This window comes from Acanthaster planci, linkage group LG14 (genome assembly GCF_054643075.1).
Source record: "Acanthaster planci isolate LZ-2023a linkage group LG14, COTS_SCS, whole genome shotgun sequence".
Lineage (NCBI taxonomy): Eukaryota > Metazoa > Echinodermata > Asteroidea > Valvatida > Acanthasteridae > Acanthaster > Acanthaster planci.
The window spans coordinates 799,760-823,787 of record NC_141790.1 but is presented as its reverse complement, the minus strand read 5'-3'; the positions used below and the strand labels follow the sequence as shown (position 1 = coordinate 823,787).

The 24,028-nt window shown below is 40.8% G+C and overlaps 1 protein-coding gene across 1 annotated transcript; it reads left to right on the top strand.

Annotated features, from left to right (window-relative positions):
• Positions 1-807: 807 nt before the first annotated feature.
• LOC110977953 (cholesterol 7-desaturase nvd-like) lies at positions 808-24,000 on the top strand. Its single transcript, XM_087145837.1, has 7 exons — positions 808-1,741; positions 2,243-2,431; positions 11,479-11,657; positions 14,506-14,558; positions 19,457-19,586; positions 19,870-20,043; positions 21,356-24,000. The coding sequence occupies exons 1-7, from the start codon at positions 1,345-1,347 to the stop codon at positions 21,512-21,514; spliced, it is 1,281 nt and encodes a 426-aa protein (XP_087001963.1). The 5' UTR covers positions 808-1,344; the 3' UTR covers positions 21,515-24,000.
• Positions 24,001-24,028: the final 28 nt, after the last annotated feature.

Sequence of the window (24,028 nt, the reverse complement as noted above, 5' to 3'; positions counted from 1 at the left end):
GGCACATTTGGACTACTATGTTTGCTACAAACCCTTCGAAAAAATCTGCCACCAAAGATCAGTGATAACATGATTCTCAGGATGCACGTTACGTTGTTTACATGTGTGGGTAACCCGACTTATTTAATACTGGATAGCACATGCTGTTCCAGCAGCACCAGACCGATCCATTTTGTCACTCTTTCAAAATGGCAACTAATGTTTTCGCACAAACAAATCATTTTGTCTTAATTTTGTTTTTTTTTAATAATGTAATCTGGAACCATTTTCTAAAGTCTGGTGTGACATCATCTGAGACTTTTTTTTTGTTCCCGAGACAAATGTGCCCAAATGCCATTTTTCCCTTTGGTGTTGTTCCCATAACACCCAGGGAGACGCTCGTGACAACGCAAACGTAAACTTTCAACTCAACAAGTGGCTCTTATTATCTTAATGTTCGCAGGATCAAAACTAAAACGAAAAGAGGGCAGTCCAGTGCGCTTCCTCCAGCCGCTACAAATTTTGTCTAAAAAAGAAACAATGGTTCACATTTCCTCTCATCGTTTTATGTTACACACTATACCTACATTTATCTAAGTTAATAAAGTATCCATCTTCTTCACCTATGCCTACATAGAACTTTAAGATGAACTTAAAATGAGGGTTTAAAGTTCTATCGCTGATAACTTTTCAGCTAGTGGCTGTTTTTGACTGATAACCTATATGCGTTTCAAACCGGGAACTAGTTTCAGCCGGCTTCGAGCAAATAGTTCTTGCCACAATCAACCGCCCCGCGCCTTCTAAGGTCATGTTCTTTGTTCTGGATTTTGGCCCTTCAAAATCGAGTGGAGTTCTCATGAATGCGACTAAATTATGTTCATGGACATCCAACTGAATTTTCATCCCCGTATTCGATTCACTGTTGATGATAATGTATGTATGGCAAATTTAAATCTGAAGTTCACTGTCAGTGGTGCAACTAAGGGGGACACGAGCGGACGTCTGAATTCGAAAATTGAAACTGCACACAGCCTATGGGTTTAACCATAAGTAGCTTTGCTTTTAGGGTCCATTGGTGTATGTACTCCGGCTGGTCCCTGAGCAATGCACCAAGTTACGCTCCTTATGCAACTTCTGTTGCAGCAGCTCGTAAGTCAAATGTGGTTACGCGAAATGTATTGCTCTTCAAACAGCAAATATAAAGGTTAAAGATATCTGCATACGTCATCCGGTCTAGTCTAACCTCCACCGATTCGTAACTACAGAAAGGACCGTTATGAGCGTTCGGCGTCAGTTATCTGTACTTTGACAAAGCCTTCGTTATTAAAATTCAGGTTCGTTGCTTGATTCAAGACATTTCCAGCTATGGGCAAAACAGCGATCCTCGTGTATCTAGTCGTTCCTGCCGCTTTGTCCGTCGCTCTTTTTTGGAGTGACGCGGTGGCGGCGCATTTGCCCAACGACAGCAGAGTTCTCTTTCTGGAATTCTGCGTGACGCACGGCCTTCTCGCTGGATTGGCATACTTGACGAGGGCCGTTTACGTGTTCATCTACAGCCCGCTCGTAATCTACGGCGATGAGGGAAGAGATTCATACTTCATAGAAAAAGGGCAGGCAGGGATAAACAGGGAAGATGCCATTGCAGCGATGAAGCGATCGCGGAAAATCGAAGACATGCCACCTGTGTATCCCAACGGTTGGTTCATTGCCTGTACCTCAGCGTCGCTGAAGAAAATGGAGACGAAATACGTTCACATGCTGGGTAAAAATTACATTCTTGAATTTCAAATCAGTTATAGAATAAAGGTTCAGAGATGAAAGTGGTTAATGTGGCCTGTTTGTGACAGCGCAGCAGGGGGTGGGACGTAGTGCAGGTGCGATTTTTGCCGTTCTCGTAGCTTGACTGTCAGGCTTTAACTGAATGCTCACAAACCAGGAGCACACAGCTTACAAGTCCATGAAGCCTTAGCGCCGGCACCACCGATAGCATTCACTGGCAATGACCATACTGCCTTAAAAACCAAGCAAGAATGTACAACATGAATTCCAGAGATTCTGGTGCTTGAAATGCCGTCTCTCGTAAACTAAATTTGGGACAGACTTTAAGATGAGCTCAGAGTAGCTACAAAGCATAATAATGTAACAGAATGGGTACAACGGTGTTAGAAACATATACGTGCTGCCCTATACTGTCATTCAAAGAGCGCATAATAAGAATATAGGCCTAATTGCAATTTCAAGGTACGTTTCTGACTGTTGTCAGGTTTGAATCTGGCTGTGTTTCGTGGGGAGAGTGGCCGGGCTTACATCATAGATGCCTACTGCCCTCACCTGGGCGCTAACCTGGCAGTTGGGGGGAAAGTGACCGGGGAGTGTATAGAATGTCCGTTTCACGGCTGGACGTACCAAGGAGAGGACGGCAAGTGTGTTAAGATCGCCTACGCAGACAAAGGTAAAGCTCTGGTAGAATAATTCCACTTTGAATGACATGCCAATTACTGAAGACGATATCAGATTGCACTAATACGATATCGTCTCAGTGAACTGCATTTCCACACCCAGCCCACGAGACTAGCTTCCAGTCATTTTGAGATCAGTTCAGTTGCAAGATAAAAATTTTGTTCTAGCCAAACACCAATATTCTGAAATGAATAAGAGAAAACCTTTACGTTTTCCCTAGTGACGTACCCAGCTCAATTCACGTGACCGACACACCTTGGACATGAATCTCTGATAGTTTTAAAAACAAAAACCATGTGTTAGTTAGACTGAATTTAAATTTCAGACGTGTATAAACGCACAACGAGTGTCTTTGTATGCATGTCAAGTTCAAGGATGGATCATGTGACAGTCCAGTTCTTAGGGACCAGAGTCCACCTCCCCTAGCGGTGGGATGGGCCGAAGAAGCCCGGTTCCTAGGGTTGAAACCAGTGCTTCTAGTTGACTAATTTTTAAAATCTTTTTGCTTTTTTTACTTCAGCCGAGCAAGAATTTTTGAGGGACGTTTTATCACCAGCGCCTAAACAATGCTTCCTAAGGGCAGATTCATTTTCAAAGATTTTGACAAAATCGAAGCAAAAAAAAGAGGAAAACTGTGTACAATGTTGGAAGATGGCACAAGGCGCCCCTGCTTTAAAATTTGATTACTGTCTGTCTGTCTGTTCATATGTTTACTTATTTATTTTTTCTCGTTAAAGTGGAGCTCTAACAGCTGTTTTATTCTCACTGACCAACAAAAAACAAACACAAAATCTACATTACAGGTTTTAAAAGTTCTAATTATTTTTGAAGACAATGAAAATTAGTTGAAATTGATAACCTTACGATAATTTCTTAAACTTAGACACAGAATTTGAGGTTATCCTCTCCTACTAAACGGAGGGCAGCATTTTTACCATGTATGCCACGAAACGTATCACTGTCTATTTTTTTCTTTTCCAAACACATGTTGACAGGTTTCTTCAAACTAGTCTTGTAGTTTTGCAAAATATTACAACAAACAAATTCTTCCTAAACACCTTTTACATCTAGTCCAAATTATTATTTGAAGACGGCCTATTAAAAATATGTACAAACTGTTATCTAGTCCAGTTCCCAAGATTCTCACAAGGTCATTTAAACAAAAGGTCAAATCTTAAGTATAAGCTCGAATGATTTACTCGACAAAAAGCCAGGCATCTATGTGCTCCAAATTTTTGCATTCATTTTTACATAATGTACAAATGTCTTCTTTGCATTAACCAGAGCTTCAACTTGTCCTTGGTTGGCAAGATTCTGTATCAGCGGTGAAATACTCTTCCCAAACATTTCGCACTTTGGGGGTCCAAAAATCTTCATATTTAGGCTTTCGTACATAGTTTTGACATTCGCGCGGTCATTTTCCTTATTAAAATACCGTGAGACTTAGGCACTTTGCTGTCATTGACAGCGTCAGTGCGCCCCGTGATGATATTATTCTTCCATAAATTGAGTTTACTAACTTCATTCAAACAAGAAAAAGTGCTGCGAACTTCCCCTTTTGCAAACTGAAAAGCTTCCACAAGCTGTTTGTAGAAAAATTGGCAACTGGTGACTACCGCACGAGGATTACAACAAAAATACCAACCAAGATGATTTGGTCAACTGGCATTAAAAAGACAGTATTCGAAGAAACCTTTCCATTTCCCAGAACCGGTGCGCAACCTTTGAAGAATCTTGAGCCTCAAGGAGCGAAGCTTAACTTTAACACTCATAATTTCCATCCCCCTTTTGGGTTTGGACCACAGAGTGTATCACGTTTGATTTGACCCAGCTTCCCATCCCAGAAAAGGCCCATTTCATCCTGTCCATCTTATTTCCATAATCTCCTGGATAATGAAGAACAGCACCGTAATAGGGTAAACCAGCTCCCACGTAACTGTTAATGACGATTGCTTTGGCCTTGAGGGTTAAATTTCTACCTTCCCACTTATTCCCAAATATTATATTAAAAGCCTCTTGATCAACGCCTTCACTAGAATACAGCTTTGTGTAAAAGGAATTGACATGATTGCAAAGGCTTTTAGGGTCCCTCAAGGTATTCCCTTGATCGCGAATTAAATCATTTATCAAATTATCAGTATCTCTGTGCTTCTGAAATACCTTGAAAAACTGAACTTTTTTCACCATTAATTTTAATGACATGAGATCTTATTCTATCCTTCTCAAGATTGCTTCCCTCCATACTCCAGCTTATAAAACTGCCTCCAGACCAAAATATAATCAATCTGACTACTTTAACAAAAAGGGGGTAAGTAAAGCGCTCTTCCCGAGGGTAGAGACTCTGCCAAACATCAAGCATATCATTTTCTAAGATAACATTTTCCAAATCGACCTTGCTTTTATCGTAACCAGATTTCAATCAATCTGGCAATAGAAGTCATCGGCAATAATCCACCTCTCATTCTGTTTATAAGCTGGTTCGGCAGTTCAGACGAACCAGGTATTGTAATCGTTCTGTTTTTTGTTTTTTGGTTTTTTTTTCTTTCCTTTTTAGCTGGTTCGGCAGTTCAGCCGAACCAGGTATTGTAATCGTTCTGTTTTTTTTTTCTTTCCTTTTTAGCTGGTTCGGCAGTTCAGCTGAACCAGGTATTGTAATCGTTCTGTTTTTTTCTTTCCTTTTTAGCTGGTTCGGCAGTTCAGCCGAACCAGGTATTGTAATCGTTCTGTTTTTTTCTTTCCTTTTTAGCTGGTTCGGCAGTTCAGCCGAACCAGGTATTGTAATCGTTCTGTTTTTTTTCTTTCCTTTTTTTAGCTGGTTCGGCAGTTCAGCAGAACCAGGTATTGTAATCGTTCTGTTTTTTTTCTTTCATTTTTTTTCTTCTTCTTCAGCCAAGTTCTTCTACCCCTACACTTCGGCACGCTTCGATAGTTGGATAGATAGTTTTTGCCCATTAGGCACAATTTTGAACCTTTTCGGATGTTTGATCGTTTTCAAAGTGACAGCCAACAAAGATCTTGATACAGAAATTATTGTAAATAAACGACGTCATGATGACGTCGTCATGTGATTTACTCTTGTTTTATTCATTTCAATTTTTATTTCAGCCCCTTGACTTTGTACACGTTTTCAAGCCAGCATTTGGGTTAGTTTGAGAGCTTTGATCAACAATACTTATCTTGTTGGTAAAACAGTCCCGAAACAGCTCTGTGTTTGTACTTGTTTACGAACACTTCTCTCTAGTTTTTTTTTTCTTCTTCTTCAGCCAAGTTCTTCTACCCCTACACTTCGGCACCTAGGAAAATCAGAACAATTTCAAACTTGGAGGATAGTTGTGTGATCATCCAAGGACGGCCCTAGAAGAAATTCACAGTGATAACTTAAGTATTTATTTTTTATTGATTTTTGAAGAATTAATTTTCCCCCATAGACTTTGTATACAGATTGCACACAGTTTTGGACTGTCCTATATCAGGCTATGAGGGCGCTATTGCAGAATTACGGTCACACCTGCCTGGGCTTTCAATTTTCAACAAACTGTCCCATATTGAACCATGGATGGCGTTGTTGCACAACATAGGGTTTGTACACACATTGTCCCGCATAATGCGTGAGCAGTCCTCAACTTCGAGCGAGGATTACTACCAGAACGAAGAAGAAATCAGACTAAATTTTCCCTTCCGTTCGATCGCAAATATACCCAAGTGTCCGAATATGAAGTAATATTTCATAAAAATTGTTCAGTTTAAGCGCAAATCACGTGACACAACCTTAAAAGAGCAGTGTTTCTCCAAATGGGGTTTTTTGCCCATTAACTTCGTACACGTTTCCAAGGCACAATTTTGAACCCTTTCGGATGTTTGATCGTTTTCAAAGTGACAGCCAACAAAGATCTTGATACAGAAATTATTGTAAATAAATGACGTCATGATGACGTCATCATGTGATTTACTCTTGTTTTTCAATATTTATTTCAGCCCCTTGACTTTGTACACGTTTTCAAGCCAGCATTTGGCTTAGTTTGAGAGCTTTGATCAACAATACTTATCTTGTTGGTAAAACAGTCCCGAACCAGCTCTGTGTTTGTACTTGTTTACAAACACTTCTCTCTAGTTATATTTGTTACGATTCCGAAAAAAGACCTTCTCTCATCCATTTGATTAGGCACATACAGGCATAAAATGTTCAATTGTAAATTTCTCCAAATTAGGTCTCCGCCAACTATCCGTCCGTCATTATCTCTATCGGGGTTAGTCAGTTGAATTCCTCTCCCATCCGATACCAGGAAAGCCACTCCCGTGGAATCTGTACTACCTTGACTAAAACACGTTTCCCCGCCTCACTGCTTCTTCCAGATTTGTTCATCAGAAAATATGCTGTGCGTCTCTTGCAGAAAAAGTAACATCGTAATTTTCTTTCAAATGATTAAAAATAATAGCCCTCTTATCAAAGTTGCTCAGACCATTTACATTGAAAGTGGCTAATCGTAGCATCAGACAAGAGAGGATGAGAAAAACCTTATACATAATTAACAGAGAAGAAAATCTACACGACTATGAAAAGTTAAGTTGCTTCCATTTTTCTCTTCCATGTGTTGGCTGTTGGCTCGATTCTTTTTCCGTCTCGCTCTTCCTTTCCCAGCTCGTCCGTTTCTTGCGCAGTTGTTCGACTCCTCCCCGTTGTACTTGACGAAACCCTCTCCGATGTCCGTTTCCACAACCGGGGTAGCAAGCACTTTTGCTCGCGAGGCAGATTTTTTTATGGTTCCCGGTACGATACCGCCGATCTGTCACGCAGTCGTATTTCCGGCTTGCGTGACAATACCGGTAGGCGATCCTTGACCTGATGGCGGGGCGACGTCCAGTTCTTGACCAGATTGTGATGTGGGGAGATCTTGGTTGAGCTGCAAAGCGACGAGATCTTGGCTGAGTTGCCAAGTGAAAAGATCTTGACTGGACTGCGATGCGTTGGATTCTTGGTTAAGCTGCGAGGTGGCGGGCCCCTGGCTCGACTGATGTGGAGCAAGTTCCTGACTGGACTGTGGTGCTGTGGGTTCGAGGCTGGACTGCCGCTCGGTCTTTTGGCTAGGCTGTCGCGTGATCTTTCGGCTTGACTGCGGTGCGGCCTGTTGGCTGGACTGCCGCTCGGTCTTTTGGCTAGGCTGTCGCGTGGTCTTTCGGCTTGACTGCGGTGCGGCCTGTTGGCTGGCTTTTCCGTCAACTACATCTAAGACCAGTGTTTTCCCCTCACCCTTCTGATATTTTCAACAGACCCGTAGGCTGACGGTGCACTCGGACTGCTTGATCGCTCAACTCGTATGATGCAGCTTTAACCACTGAGGGCTAGGAAGGACACAGAAGGAGTTTGAACTGCCCGGGCTATAAAGTCTGGCCAATTTATACCGCTTTCTGGCATGCCCTGTATGTCCATAGCCAGAGCACAGCGCACGCCTGCTACTCACCATAAGCAACCATAAGCCCCCTTTTGTACCCCATGATCGTCGCCGCAATTTTTTGTTGGTAATCTGCATCCCTAAAACGTTGTGTACTGCAGCATAGGAAGTTGAATATTCATGCCATCGTTAGTGCTTGATATGATCTGACAACAACGATAAATTTAGTGTTTGCGCAGTTGCTTTAATTAAGTTGTGTACCCGAAGTGTTCATGTGCAGTTATTGCCCTTATTAAACGCTTTCTTGGGTTCAATGATTGCAAATACCGTTACTAAACTACAGAATAAGGTCAATTCGCCAGCGTAGACCGATGTCACTTCCTGCCGAGGTCACAGCAACTTCCTGAGCACTGGCTCATGCGTCATGCATAGCAACCTGATCCTTCCTGTACTTAGCGTGTGGCACGAAACACGCCATATTTCGAGTAAAAATTCAACCATTAAAACTCACATTTTGAAGGGAAACATGGGCAGCTGCTATGCAGCGGGATGTAATCACACAAGTGAGAGCCATCATTGCAAGGTCTTTCGCTTCCTGGCTTCACATTTGACAGAATTCTGAATATGGGTTTCGGTGAGCATCAACGCCGTGAGAGCTCTCCGAACGGATGTGCTAGCGTGAGTTTGATTGGTCAATATAACGTCAACAAAGTGTAACTGGAGAATCACAACGGCCATTTAATCATGCAGTGGTAATCAGGATAACGTACATTGAAATAGTCATGATGGCTCTGTGTGAAAGTGCGTGAGCCAGTCACTAGGGCAACGAGCCGGTGACCTCGGAGTGACGTCACGTCTACGCCGGCGAATACAATTTCCTGGTTTTCTTTAAAGTGATCTTTAAATGTGTTACAATTTATTGCACAAAAAACAAACCATCATTCCTAAACATCAGCAAGAGTAGGAATTGTTGATTTTCTGTGCTTTGCACTGGGATAACTTTTGAATTTGTTTGTGCCATGTGGTTGGCTGGATTTGAAATGCTGAACAGTGTTTCTGTAGAACTCGTGCTTAGTGGCCTTGATATCTCGCTGTATCTTGTTGCGGACTACCCGCCACTGTCTCATGTTGCCATTCTTGTAGGCTTGCTGACGTTGCTTGATAAGCTGAGATTCTTCAGATTGGCGTTTATCCGCCAGGGCTTGTCATTTGATCGCATCCTTGAGTGGACGAGTGGGAAAGGATGCTCATAAGCATCATCATTTTTTTATGAAACTCACAGCCGCTGAGGAACAAGAGTTCTCAGTGTAACCTCTTAAATTACACAAGGAACGCAAGTGTGAACACACTGATAAAAAACTTAGCCCGTGGAAACAGCTCTCTCCAGAACTTGAACTTGAACTGTTTATTCGCTACCCTTAATGATGGCAGCCCATTCCAAGTCCCAAGTCAGCGGTTCGCTACAATGGATAGAGAAAATAGAAGTACACCTCATATAGCAATACATGTACATAAACCTTAGTCAAAATCCATTATGGTGAAATAAAGAAACGGTTGACTACACATCCCTATGAATAAAATTACCCTTACTTTGTGCCCCCATAAACTTTCTTACTGTGTAAATGCCAAATGACCACGTGACTTATGATATAAGTACATGTACATGTAAATCCGAGCAGTATGGTAATACATGAACCCAGTAATAACGGCCCTTCATAATTTACTAGCGTTACAACGTCCCATTATTTCTCCCAAATTAACCCTTATTCTCCAGATGACCCTTAAGCTTATTCTAATATCCCTTTATGACACATAATATGGGAGAATTCCTTTGTCTTACCAACTGGTGCATTCCTGGGGGTTTACTTAATCGAAAGGAAAGATGTCGCTCATGTACGTAGCGCTAGCGGATCATCGAGTGGAAGAAGCGAACGGTGCATTTCACTAATCACCCGAAAGAGGGCGCTATAACAGTTTTACGCCGCTACACTCAGTAAACAAATCATCCCAATCTTTGTCAACAGTCCACTGACCAAAACATCGTATGGATGAATCCCTTGGTGGTCTTAAAGTCTTCACTCTTCTTTCGTGTTGCGGCAAATCGGAAATTGTACTAAAGAGAATACAGCAGTGATGGCTGTTTCCCAGCGGTGACAGTCTCTGAGGATCCTTGAACAGGAGTGGGAAATTTGTGAACATCTTATCAAGGATAGTGTAACGACGTGTGGGGAAGGAGACTAGGTGTGTCATATCCAGGTCACGTTCCAATGGGATACAGTTCGGGTGATTAAAATCACCAAGTATAGTAATACTTGCTGATCCATCTGTGGCACGAATATTGTCAACTGTATAAACGCAAGTGTTCAATTTTATATAACGAGTTTTGCCCTTACCCAACGTATATTAATAAACACAGTGTTCCAGCATCTCATTTTCTTGTGTCGAGCTCGGTGGATAATAGATGGCAGACCCAAGTAAATTGGGTGTAGGGCATTTCGACTTCTCGATTCGGATCTTGACCCAAATGCATTCAAAAGCACAGCTCTGCTGCAATTTGTTCACTGATGATAAGTTATCTTGGGCAAAATTTGCCACACCTCTTCCTCTTCTTTCGGATTGGGACTTGCAAAATGTTGTGAACTGTGAGAAAATGGGCAAATTTATGCTTGCATCACTAAACCACGTCTCAGTCACAACGGTAACTGCAACCTTGTTGGAATCTATGACCGATTCAAGATCCTCCATTTTGTTATTTAGTGATTTTACATTTGCTGGAAGCAAAAGGGGTAATCCAGGTTGCTTTTGGCTATTGTCGGTGTTCTGGCTTCTTGACAAAGTTGGAATGACGAAAATATTAACATTTCAAAACAAAATTTCCAGAGATGGGCGAGCGTGACTGGTGTTCTTGTTCGGTATGAGTTGTTTCTCAATCCTGTCCCGGTATGCAATATGCACTGGAATCTGTCGGCGAACACGGCAGTCACCACGGCGGTTACGTCTGAGCTTCAGAAGACCAAAATCCTTCAGAGTTTGATGAATAATCAGACGGAAAAAGAATGACCTGTCACCTTGAAGCTTACTGTCTCTCAACCTCAATAGACTATGTAGACACATGGTTGCAAGTACATGGAATTGTTGACAATAGAGGTTTTATCCACTTACATTCGGTTTATAATTCACACCGCTGAAGTGGCGAAATGTTCGCATTATTTCCGTTCTCACGAGCAACAGTAAGGAGTAAAAACAGCTCGTCAAACAGTTTGGATATTTGGTTGACCAGACAAAATAAACTTACGGTTGCGATGACGCCCCCCAAAACAAGGATTTTAAAAGGTAAAACATGAAGCTACGAAAGGAAAGGGTTGTTTTGTTCCATATAAAAAGTGTCATCATTCAGGCGCAAATCCATGACACCTCCAACCCCGCTAATCACTTGGGGTTCGACTGAAGGTTGGGAGATCCCACTTGAAAGCATAAACTATGTATTCATTTTTGTACTTAGGTCAGGGAAAACTAAGGGATCAAATGGTTTCACTTACACGGCAACAACATGCAGTAAAAAATCCCCCGAGCAGAAAATCCTGGTCCGACCCTGTAATTGAAGTTATGGTCTATATTTTATTTCCCCTTGTACTCCATGTCATTTCAGTGCCAGACTTTGTCAAGGTTCCAACCTACCGGTCCTTGGAGATTAACAATTTGATCCTGCTGTGGTACCACGCTGAGGGAGAAGAGCCGTCCTGGTACCCGCCCGAGTTGGAGAAAATCAAGAGTGGGGAGATGATCTTAGACGGTACCTTTGAGTTTTACGTGAACTGCCATATCCAGGTGAAGTAATTCTCTTCATGGCACCTGTTACAGAAAGAAATTTTTCGGGGCTTGGCAAAAAAAGGTCGTTCAAAAGCGAAGCACATGAAGAGGGGACAGTCAAACATGTTCGGTGCGACGAGTCTGAGTGCAGCCGTCCTCCCGGGGTTGTATGCTGGTGTTCTCGAGTGACCAGTGGCTTGTGCCAGGAAAATGTCGGCAAAGCCAAAGCAGTTTTTGTTTGTTTGTTTTTTTCTTTTTGGCTTTTTCGCAAAACGCACAAGAGCCATTCCTTTTGTTCGATTCTTTCGGCTTTTTCGCATTTTCCGAAAAAGATATTCTTTTTGTGTAGGTTTTTGGCTTTTTCGCAGTTTGCAAAAAAAGGCATTCTTTTTGTTTGGGTTGTTTTTTTTGGCTTTTCTGCAAGTTGTGGAAAATGCATTCATTTTTTTTTTTTCGGCTTCTTCCTTCTGCTCAAAAACTCGTTTATTTTGTACACGTTTTTCTACCGGCGACTTTAAGCTGCTGCAATATTCAATATTTATCTTAGCCCATTGACTTTGTACACGTTTTAGAAGTACTATTTTCATACCTGAGTAATCGTTCATCGTCGTTAAACTTACAGCAAGCACTAAATATAAAACGAAGATAATTCTGAAATATTTACGTCATGATGACCTCATCACGTGATTTATTATTAAATTTTGAATATTTAAATATTTCGTTAAATTTATAAAAATCCATATAAAATTATCCGTGTCCTCCTGCAGCATTCTGTTTGCAGCAATCGGCAGGATAAAATGTGGTCTTGAATTCATCTCGTGTGCGTCAAATCACGTAACCCTACCTTCCAGTCGAACCAAAAGTGGTCTTATTGTTTAAAGGAGGCAATAGGTATCAAGTTGTTTTCAACAGTGTTAGTCTACTGGGGTATAGTATTCTTCAAATCATCTGCCGATGACGTCACCTAATTGCCGAGCACTCTCTAGCAACAGGTTTTTTTCAGGACTTGGCAAAATGCAAAGCACGTGCTGCTGAGAGCAGATCGCATTGTATGGAACGAATGCATGTTTGCCTTTTCTGCGATAGCTTTAATATTTTGTTTTGTATATTGTATTGTTCATGTTTTATTGGGTTGAAACCTTGCAGGTAGTTAGGAAGGGAAAGTTTACAAACGGAAACTGACCTCATGTGATGACAATGCCACCAGCAGACGAGTCACGTGACATTAAACGTACATCATTTAAAGTGCATCATTCCTATAGTGTATATCCAATTGGGTTCAAATTTTGCAGATATCTTGAAAAGGGAGTGCTTTAGAGAAATTTTGACCTCATGCAATAATGACATCACCTGGAGACAAGTCACGTGACATTAAAGGTGCACACTAAAGGCCCTATATCTGCTGAAGTGCATGTCCGATCGGGTTCAAATCAAACAAATATGTTGAAAAGAGTGCTTTAGAGAAATATTGATATTTGTCCATAACTTGAACACATTTCTGTTTGGGGGGGGGTTTGACTTGCGCAACCATGGAAATTTGAAAAGCGTGAGGAGGCTCGGAGACAACACCATAATGAAACGCTACGGGGGTAATGTCCAAGAAACGGATGTACATACGTGATACATTCATGCAGAATTTCAAGACAGACTGGCATGTTCATGACTTAAAAACTTGTTTCGAGGGAATTCGATTACGTTTTAGTTGTTGGGAAGTGGGAAAATTATCCATATTTCCCTTGATTTTTGAACAACTCGAAAGAACCGGGGGTTCAATTAATAGTCCATCTCCCAAAGAAAGGTTTGGAGGATATACTCCACCCCCTGGGATTTACTGCCCTCGCAAATGACCTACGATGCACTTCAAGCTGGTGACAAAATAGTGGTAAATATCCCCCTTCATAAAATCACGAAAAATACAGATTTTTGAGGCGTTAAAGACAGGTATCAAATTGAAGGTCACTTCCTGATCTTTCATTTTCCTTTCAATTTTTCGGTAAATTAATCGATAAGTTTGAAGATATTTCTCTCCATATATAATCACCCCTCAAAACAGTCATGAGGCCCATCGCCACATTATTTAAAATTGATTCCCACACTCCATTGCAAAAGAGAGCAAATTTATATTTGGAGGACACCGTTTGGACTGATACTTGCAGAAATACAAGCTGGTGGTCCTGCTATTAGATTCCATCCTCCTTTGCAAATCATCCCACTCCACCTGCAAAGAAATGTTTAACGGTTCGCATGGACAATTTTGGGCCGTTTAATGGTCTGCAACCTTAGAGTACAGCAGTGGCTTATGTTGTCCTTAGTAGTGTTGTGGCAAGGTCGTTTTTAATCGGCGGTTTCGGGAGGATGTGCAAAATGCCACGCGGCATCCATGTTGAAATTTAAAACAAAGGTTTAGTTCCCACTGATCGCCCGACCACGGTGAAATAGAAAAGTGGGAGGGATCAATATACCTTTTTTTTTTTTTTTTTACTTAGAAAAAACGTTAAATACCACACTGGACATTTGGCGCCTCTCTTCACATTGCTCCGCAGTTTTTGACGTTTGATATGACATTGAATACACAAGGAACCAGCGTAAAAAGCGCACTTGTGAAGAAGGGCTTTTGTAGAGAAAAGGACACTTCGGGGGGGGATTACGCCACGGATTTCGTATTTCGCACTGGATGATAGTTGCACGCACTAGACGTCGAGGCTTGGGGTTAGTCTGAAAGATTGATTCAAATCCACTTTCGAGACAGCGCCAGTTTAAGTTTACTTGGGCAAAGATACACATTTGAGCAAACGGAAGCCTACTGAAAAGAAAGATTGCCTCCATGAGATCACACTAACACTTGAACATGTTCTGGTTTCACTAGGATGTTGTGGAAAATGCCGCCGATGACGCACATTTGCAGTACGTGCACGGACCGTAAGTATACAGATAGACAGTGTGATACTGGTTGTTTGTTAATATAAATAAATTTTTGATTAACATAAATAAATTTTTGGTTGATCGATATTAATCAAAATAAATTATAATAATAAATCAAATAAAAGTTTTTTTTTCCATTTTTTATCTATTATTTCTTGTCTCTTTTCCCCCGTAATTTTTATGTGAGCATACCGTGTTTGTATGGGGGTTGACCGTCTTTTTCCGTATTTTATTGACAGTCATTTTGTTCTTATTTCTTGCTTGCCTGTATGTTTACTTGCATGCTTGCTCACTTGTTCGCTCACTCGCTTATTTCTTCTAGCCCTGAGAGACTTTTGACGCGAGACTATAGAGGGTTCGCATGGCTGCCATCTTGCAGGCCAGTGCTTTTGTTCCACAGGGTATGCACAAAGGAGGTTTCCCTATGGAAAAGAAGAACTGCCCGGCAAGCTGGCTTCCACAGAAAGCCTCAGTTGAGAGTATAATAAGGCTTCAAAAGATTTCACCCCAAGGTTCGATAACGGCTAGATGGGTGATTTCTCTATATTAAATTAAAGACACGCACCCTGAGAAAACAGTACAAAAGCGGACGGGAGTAAAGATTATGATCGCTAGGACAATTCTCTTTCCTGTTACAATGTTAACAAGTGCTAGCTAAGTCAGTTTTTTTTCCATCCTCCTCCCCTAAATACCGTTGAAATAGTGGTCAATCTTCGGGCCCAGGTCTAAATGTAGCCGCCCGTCTCATGCAAGTAGGCCCACAGGTTAGAGGTTTTTGTTAACAAAATACCCAAAAAAATCCGCCAAGTAAGAAGCTCCACGTGCTTGATTTATAGATATGTTTGTGCGATCGTGTCTGGTTATGGCACCTCTTATTGTAATTAACCAAGGAATACAAAAATGCGTGAGCTCGACGCGCAGAAATTTAGTACGCAGCCTTATCCGCTTAGTGTGTTAGCTGTCATACACATGCAGGCATTCCAATTATTAACGCCCTATGGCTAAATAGATTTCTGTGACCAATCTGTTGCGTAAGTGTGGCGCCATTGCAACTTAAAGTGCTACAGAAATAGAAAACATTTGGTTCGCGTGAAGTACTTCAAAATAAGAATAAATACGTAGCCATTTCAAAAACACCATACATTTAATGTTTACCCCATTAATTGTTACTGCGAAATGAATAAAAAGATCCTGCGTTTCCTCGCCCCAAAAATCCTCTTTTCGCCGTCCACGCTCCCAGGCTGATTGGATGGCGTCATGGCCAGAGTGATGCATGTGTTGTGAAACATTCTTCGTTTCCTCGAGAAACCTTTTTTATTACACCAGCTAGTTCGAATTGCCTATTCATTTGCTAGTTTGATTACGTAATAGGATCATTCCATGCCAAACCAACACACTTTTTAACCTTGGGTCGTCAGATTTTGATAAAAATTGCTGTGCTTGTTGACATCAATGAACAGTAAATACTTCTTCTTTTTTTAGCTGAATCCGCCCTTGCATGTGGTCAGGGCAGAGATCAACAAAAATGGACAGTTTTCACTTAAAAATCCACTCATGTAGTAAAAATGATACATAACCCTTTCATTTTTTTATTGAATATATCCACATGTGCTATCAAAAGTCGGAAGAACATGCTCTTTCTACTGATGTTGCGAAAATTTAACTTTGTGAGTCAAGATAACCTTTGACGGGGTCAGTGACCTGATCATCATTTTGATTTTTTTAAACCAAGTCTTTCTGAAAGTGTGGTTCCTGCTCTGGAAGAATCCGCTTAAATCTTTCTGGGGTGTGTAAAATTTAAAAAAAAATTGCCAATTTGTCTACAGTTAGTCAGCTCAGAATATGTCAATTTTGTATGTAATCCTGATAAAGGAGTTTGAACCCAAGCAATTTATGCTCTAAAATGAAATTAACCCTAAGGTGTATGTACAATGATATTGAAATTGGAAGATTTGGTACTGTTAGGTTGTTTTTCAGAGATAGAGCAATATATCACACAAACTTGTAATTTTATTTTAATCATGGGTTTCGCCCTTGTAACGGAGGCTGAACATATGAGGACTAAGGAGCTGTCATGTGTTGACTGGGCAAAACGTAAAACCTGAAGGTGCTAAAGACTACGGTACTCGCACTCTACTGTTATTGCCCTTGCACCATGAATGGCAACAATTGAGTTTTTTTCTTTTTCAACTCAACTCCACCAGTAGACTTTGGCAGTTTACTAAATCTGATCGACTTCCAACTTGGCAGACCTTTGAACCATCATCCAAGGACGGTCCTAGAAGAAATTAACAGTGATAACTTAAGTAGTTTATTTATTATTGATTTTATAAGAATTAATTTTTCCCCATAGACTTTGTACACAGATTGCACTTAGTTTTCGGACTTTCCTATATCAGGCTATGGGGGCGCTATTGCAGAATTACGGTGACACCTGCCTTGGCTTTCAATTTTCAACAAACTGTCCTATATTGAACCATGGATGGCGTTCTTGCACAACGTAAGGTTTGTACACACATTGCCCAGCAGAATGCGTGAGCAGTCCTCAACTTCGACTGAGAATTACCACCAGAACAAAGAAGAAATCAGACTAAATTTTCCCTTCCGTTCGATTGCAAATATATCCAAGTGTGCAAATATTAAATAATATTTCATAAGTTTTTCCCAGTTTAGACAAAAATCACGTGACATGAAATTAAAGGAGCTGTTTTCCTGCACACGTGTTTCTAGCCCATTGACTTTGTACACGTTTTCGAGCCACAAATTTGGTAACTTTGCAGTGTGTGATCGTTCCCAAAGTGATAGCCAACAAAGACCCTGGTGCAAGATTTTTGGGAAAGGGATGACGTCATAATGAAATCATCACCTTATTTTATATTCATTTTTGAATATTTATTTTTCCCCATAGGATTTGCACACGTTTCTCTACTTAACACAAGTGAACAAGTAGTCTTTAACTTCGGCGCAAGATTACTATAAGAACGAAAGAGAAATCGGGCAATTTACGCTGTTCTTTTATAAGAGTCGGAATATGATGTAATATGTCATTAAAAGTGTTCAGTTTAAGTGCATATCACGTGACATGAACTTAAAGGAGCAGTATTTTCGTAAATGAGTTTTTTGCCCTAGACTTTGTACACGTTTTCAAGGTACAATTTTAAAACCTTTCCGATGTTTGATGGTTATCAAAGTAACAGCCAACAAATACCGTGATACAAAAATTATTGTAAGTAAAGGACGTCATGATGACGTCATCATGTCATTTATTCTTGATTTTTCAATATTTATTTCAGCCCATTGACTTTATACACGTTTTCAAGCCAGCATATGGGTTAATTTGAGAGCTTTGATCAACTTAAAAGTTACAGCCAACAAAGACCTTGATGCAAAGATACGTCCAAGTTTATGACGTCGTGATGACGTTATCATGTGATTTATTATTGATTTTTTAATACTTATTTCATTGACTTTGTACACGTTTCGAGGCACTATTTTCGTACCTTATTAATCGTTGGTTAGTTGGTTGGTTGGTTGGTTGGTTGGTTGGTTGGTTGGTTGGTTGGTTGGTTGGTTGGTTGGTTGGTTGGTTGGTTGGTTGGTTGGTTGGTTGGTTGGTTGGTGGGTGGGTGGGGTGGTGGTTGGGTGGGTAGGTGGGTGGTTGGGTGGTTGGTTGGTTGGTCGGTCGGTCGGTCGGTTGGTTGGTTGGTTGTTGGTTTACTCGCAGCTGATATAATAATACTGCAATATTTCAGCAGTGCTAAGACATGGTCTGGCTTTCTTGTAAATAGATGCCGCTGAAAACCAAAAATGGCAATGGTCTGGGCCTCTATGGACCAGATCTTGCGCTTGGATTCGGCTGGCTTTAATAGAATGTTTTGACCGCTTCGAACCGATGCCAAGTCAACCTGGTCAGTGCTAGCTGTTGCTGATGCTGTGCTTAAAACCCTGGGCAGAGTGAGTGGCCTCTTTTGGCGAGTCCATTAGAGCTAATTAACGTTTTTTGTTTTTGTTTTTCTTCCAAATGCAACGTCTATTTATCATATCCTACCCCTGTACAAGCTGAAAAACCTAGTTTAGTCACTTTACAACCAGGGCCTCCCCTAGCCAGAAAAAAAAGAGCTGTAGAGGCTAGGGGACATCCACTGAAGCATTAACATACCTTAATATACTCGTTCCCACCAATTCCTCGCTGGTAGCAATTCTGTGTCTGTTTGCCCTCTCCCCCAACTTGGGATGCAAGATCCCGGCAATGTTTTTGACTGTTGGCCCGCTGATCGTCTAGCCCGCTTGGAAACCGGGTGGACAGTTTTTCTTGGCCTACTTTACTTGCCCACTTCATAATCTGTGGCTCGCAAACAGACTTTTCGCTCAGCAAGTGTACCTAGCTAGTAACCTCTGGACTATATCCTGTGACTTTTAGAGCATGGAATGTCTCCATCAAATGACTCAAGCGAAGCTAGATCGAAAATGAAACAATTGCAATCGAGCTAAATTGAGCGTGCGTTCTGCAGTCCCAATTCCGGTAATGTAATACGTTGTACTTCCGACCACACGGCCGTCGCTGCTCCCCAGATTTTGATGTCAGAAATTTATCTCGGTGCCTGCACTGTAACCTTCCGCACAGTTGTTTGCACTTGACGGTGCAAACTGACTATTCTAAATGCTTTCTCAAAAGACCCGAAACAGCCTGCGGTTGTTTGAACAACTGTCAAACCTCTAGTTATGAATTTTTCATTCCCATCGCTTTTAGGGTGAAATGGTCCTTTCTGGGTCAGATATGACGCCAAAACGGGTTCAATCTGACCCTGGAGTTCTTAGAATGTGGAAAAGGTGAACTACATTAGTTTTGAACAAGACACATTTTATGTGTGTGTGTGTTATTTGCGCTCCGACAGGCAAATCATTCCAAAGACTTACGTCAATGTGGAATTTCACGTTCATCCAACCAAGAAACACGTCGGCATCACAGACTCGCAGACAATGCTGTTCTTTTCGTCCAAGACCGATGCGTCTCAAATCCAACAGGTAACTTATGAGCATTTACAAATTTAGGCCAGGAGTAGACCTGCCTAGGAGAGCAACAATCACCCACACGGTCAAATGATACCAGTCAATTACCTCTAAAAATATTCTTGAATGTTTTCAATCACCACAATCAATTCAAAAACATACATAGCATACATTAAAAAACATACAGTGTAAGTCTCTAAAGCAGACCTTTCAACCATGCTTTTCCGGGATCCCGACTTGAGTCAAGTCTAGTTTCTTCCAGGAAGTGCCGTTAACAGCTGCTTTGATTTCTCCACAGCATGGGCCCGGTCTGTACTTCGTTTTCAGCAAATTTATCATCGTATTAGGTTCTGTGCCTGTCGGACCACTGAGGCAAAAGCTTGTGTTTGCGCATTACTCCCGTCACACGTCTGTCTTTGGGATCTTCTATAGGCTGTACACGAAATTTGCATATTGCTGCACGTATATCGTCGTAAGTAAATTCATTTCCCTGCCAATGGCTGATAGAGATCAGGGGGGTATCCGGGGGCACCCCGTTTTCGATTAAAAAATTAATAAAAAGGAGAAAAAGAGGGAGGCAGAAGAAAAATAAGGGTCGTTCTGCCTCAAATTTCACCACAATGCACCCAGAGCACAAAATGGCTCCTGACCCCCCAAATTACACGGCCATTTTACCAATTACTGCTTTAGACCACCCCCCCCTTCCCCTGAACGGGGCCAGGGGACGGTGGGGTAGCATCAGGGGAAAGGAGGCTGTTTATCAAGAGTTACATAGCCCTATTCACCCTATTCACGTTCATTACCAGTGAGTTTTACCATAGGTCCTTTAGCGCTGTGAAGCATCGGGCTGTGCCTATTTCTTTCTACAAAGCGTGGATTTTAGGCGATGATGTAATTATTGTTTCCGTCCATAGGGAAGGACGCCGCTTACGTTGAGAGTGTTAATGCGTAAGGTGGCCACACAGATCGTAGGTGGAGAGTGCACATTTGAGGGGATTTTAATCGATTAGAATTTTTGTACAAAGTTTTACAAAACAAAGTACAATTGGAATGAATGAAAAAGTGATTGTTACACTATAGAAAGTCTGACGCTCAAAGACAACCTTCTTCAGGTCTCTCCCAGTGCCGAGGTCCATTTTTTTCGTCCATGTATTTGCTTCGAAAGTTGTCCTATGCCTAACGTTAGCGGCGCCCTGCACCACAAGCAGCAATAATGCAGTACCTTTTTGGCGACTGTCCAATCTTTGCGCTTCACAGCGCTGTAGGATCTTTACTGAGTGGTCACGTTGACCACGGACGTTTAATTGCTCTAGCAGAACTGCACCTTTGCTACCACCAAGATTGACACCCGGGCCTTATCCTCTCTGCCGCTAGCCCGAAAGTGACATTGTTTCATACCAATACTCTTGTGGTTTCCGGCCTTGTGATTGGCCTGTTACATGCATATTTAATCCACGGTTCCTGACCACACTGACCAAATTAGGCCTTTCAGCTGCGCCAGAATGTGCCTTCCTGACAAGTAAAAAAACAATGGATTTGAGCCTCGGACTGTCATGACTACTTCCGACATCTGCTGCCAAGCATTGGTGATTTAAACACACTGTTTTATTTTGTAACGACTCTTTAAAGCCTTGGACAGAATTATGAATGGAGCATAGCATAGAGGGTGCCCTCTATCGAAACTGTCTGATCCCACCCCCCCCCAAAAAAAAACACGGCCAGCCAAAACCCTCATTGAAACCCTCCAACTCTTCTTTTTGTATGTCTGTGGTTGCTGTATTTAGGTTAAAAAGGATCTTTTCATCTGGGCCAACAAAGTCTACCGGAAAACTCCTCAACTCGTGAAAGAGGACAAGTGGATCATGCCGCATCGCCGATGGTTCTCCCAGTTCTACACCGAGCACAGCCCGCGATACAACCCGCTAGATCCTCTGCAGTGGTAAATGCCGTGGGCAAGGATTGAAAAGCGAGATAAATCTATATTAATTGCTGGAAAAAATTAATGCTGCTGAATGTAATTATGTTGATCTGCACGATCACTCGATTTTGTTTTGTTTCACAGTAAGTTTGCCCAATGACTATTAATGGCGTGTCAATGAGATAAGATGAAGAGCGCCATCTATCTTCCAAAAGTCACAAGTACACCTTGATGTAATTATGAGATAATTTGATGTACATTGTTCAAGTAAGGCGAAATACATAAATCATAAGACATTTTAGCATAAAATACATCACGAAATGAGAGGCTGGTAATAATGTCAAAAAGAATGTCAAAACTAGAGTTGAAGTTTGTGAACAAACACTTAGTTGTTCCAAAAATGTATTCTAGTGTCTTTTGATGACTGTCAACGAGTTTGTCATGAATTGGATTACAAATAATTGCCAAAGTGGCATGTTTAACGAAAAACAAATTATCCCTGCAATTGAACGTATAGTGCGTGAGATATGACGGTTTGTGTGGTATAATACAAGTTCCGGTAGAACCGGAGGAGAGGTCACATAAGGTCGAGATGTCAATTGCCCTTGACTATCTGCATACCAAATTTGAGTTAGATCAGTCAAACGGTTTACTAGTTATTAGACTGTAAAGAATGAACTTTTGAATTGAGGTCACGTGACCCCCTGATGGCGTCACGATTACAAAAAGGTTTGCGGCACTTCTTCTGATGATAGTTAATTACCGTCGACGCAGAGTTTGAAATTGGTCGGTCTTAAAATTCATGAGATATGATGATTTTTGTTTTCAAATACAACTTCCGGTCAAAACGGAAGTAGAGGTCACATGAGGTCAAGATATCAATTGTCATCTATAACACGTCCCTGACTATGTGCATACCAAATTTGAAATAAATCAGTCAATAGCTTACTAGTTATTAGACTGTAAAGAGTGAACTTTTTTGAAAACGTCACGATTACAAAAAGGTTTGCAGCACTTCTTGTGATGATGGTTGATTACTATACCAAGTTTGAAATTGATCTTGGACTGAAAATAATTGCTGAAGTGCCCCTTAGAAAAAGAGCTAAACCTTAACAATTACAATAGCTGTTCCCAATTGAGACTTGGAACAAATCGTCACAGTTTTCACGAAGAGACAATTTTTCTCATTGGATTGAAAAAGAGAAAATCGCATTTGAATTTGATCTCTTTTTCAAATGCTTAATTAATTTACACTTTAGCGTTCATTTAAATTCACCAATGCTACTCCATGAAAGAGGGGATGTTACCTGACACAAAACTACAAAACTAATATTTGTAAAGGTTAATTAAAGTTGTTTATTTTGTAAACAAACAAGATTGTGGAACGGAGCACTTACCCAGCACCAGGTGACTCGGCTCTAAAGAGTACTGAAACGTGCCTTGAAGATTATTCTTGGGGTAGAGTATTTGTCGTACACCGAAGCTTTATCTCATTTCAATTTAGATTCTTTGGCAATCAGGCGTAATCAAATATCATTATCCTTTTTCAAGAAAACCCTTGACCACACTGACCTTTTTCGTGAATTCTTTCCGCCTCAAAATACAAGAATGTTGCGGAATGAACCATTTATCCATGAAATTCGCAGCCGAACAAAACGTTATTTCACCAGTGTGCTTCCTACCTTAATCCGGTTGCATAACAAATATGGGAAGGAATGCCCCTCTGATAGGTTCTCTTGGTAGAAACATTTGGATTGTGTTCCTCTTAAGAAATGCCCTCTATTAAATTTTTTTTCTATGGGAGTGAAATTTTAAAGGTTAGATGTGACTGAAATTTTTAAGATCACAATAATTTCATCTTTGAAGTGTAAACTGCAACGGATTTTTTTTAGTAGTGTTCTTACATGAGTGTTGGTCATTAGTCATGTTATATGGTTTAATGTTTGTGAGTGTAAGCTGTAATGGTAAATGTTGAATAATTTTTGTAATTATTGGATTATGATTTTTTTTTAATTCTTATTTTAATTGCTTAATCTTTTTTATTATTTGACTGTTAAATCCATTGTAATTCAGTTTTTTTAACTGCGAAAATGGATTTTTTAATAAACGAATATAAATTTAAATTTCAATTTGCCTGTTCTTGAAAGCCTAAAATTTGTGCTTAAAATTGTCTCTTCGTGAAAACTGAATACACATTACACGCTCTCAATATAGCGCAGGTACAACACTGTTACATTTTTATACATCGGTTGAAGTCAAATTGTGTCTTCGTAAAAACTGCAAAACCATTTAAGTCTTGCCCATGGTTTTGATCATTTTGCCAACGTTATGTCTATGGAAAACAAAATTGTCTCTTAGTAAAAATTAATGCAGTTTAGTTGAATATTACCTCACAGAGAAAAATGTGATTTGGGTGATTTCAGTAGATTTGGTGGAAAATGATTACATTAAGTTGTATGCATTGCATAGCCTAGTTGATTTTGCCAAATAACAGAAACTTGAAAAAAATCATGATTTTGGGGTTGAATTGTCTCTTCGT

What these genes read in the sequence shown, in the direction of transcription:
- LOC110977953 (XM_087145837.1), top strand. Translation starts at nt 1,345, where the DNA reads ATGGGCAAAACAGCGATCCTCGTGTATCTAGTCGTTCCTGCCGCTTTG. An exon ending in ATGCGTCTCAAATCCAACAG is followed by an intron (nt 19,587 to 19,869) that starts GTAACTTATGAG and finishes ATTTCTCCACAG; the next exon opens with CATGGGCCCGGTCTGTACTT. An exon ending in ATTGCTGCACGTATATCGTC is followed by an intron (nt 20,044 to 21,355) that starts GTAAGTAAATTC and finishes TGCTGTATTTAG; the next exon opens with GTTAAAAAGGATCTTTTCAT.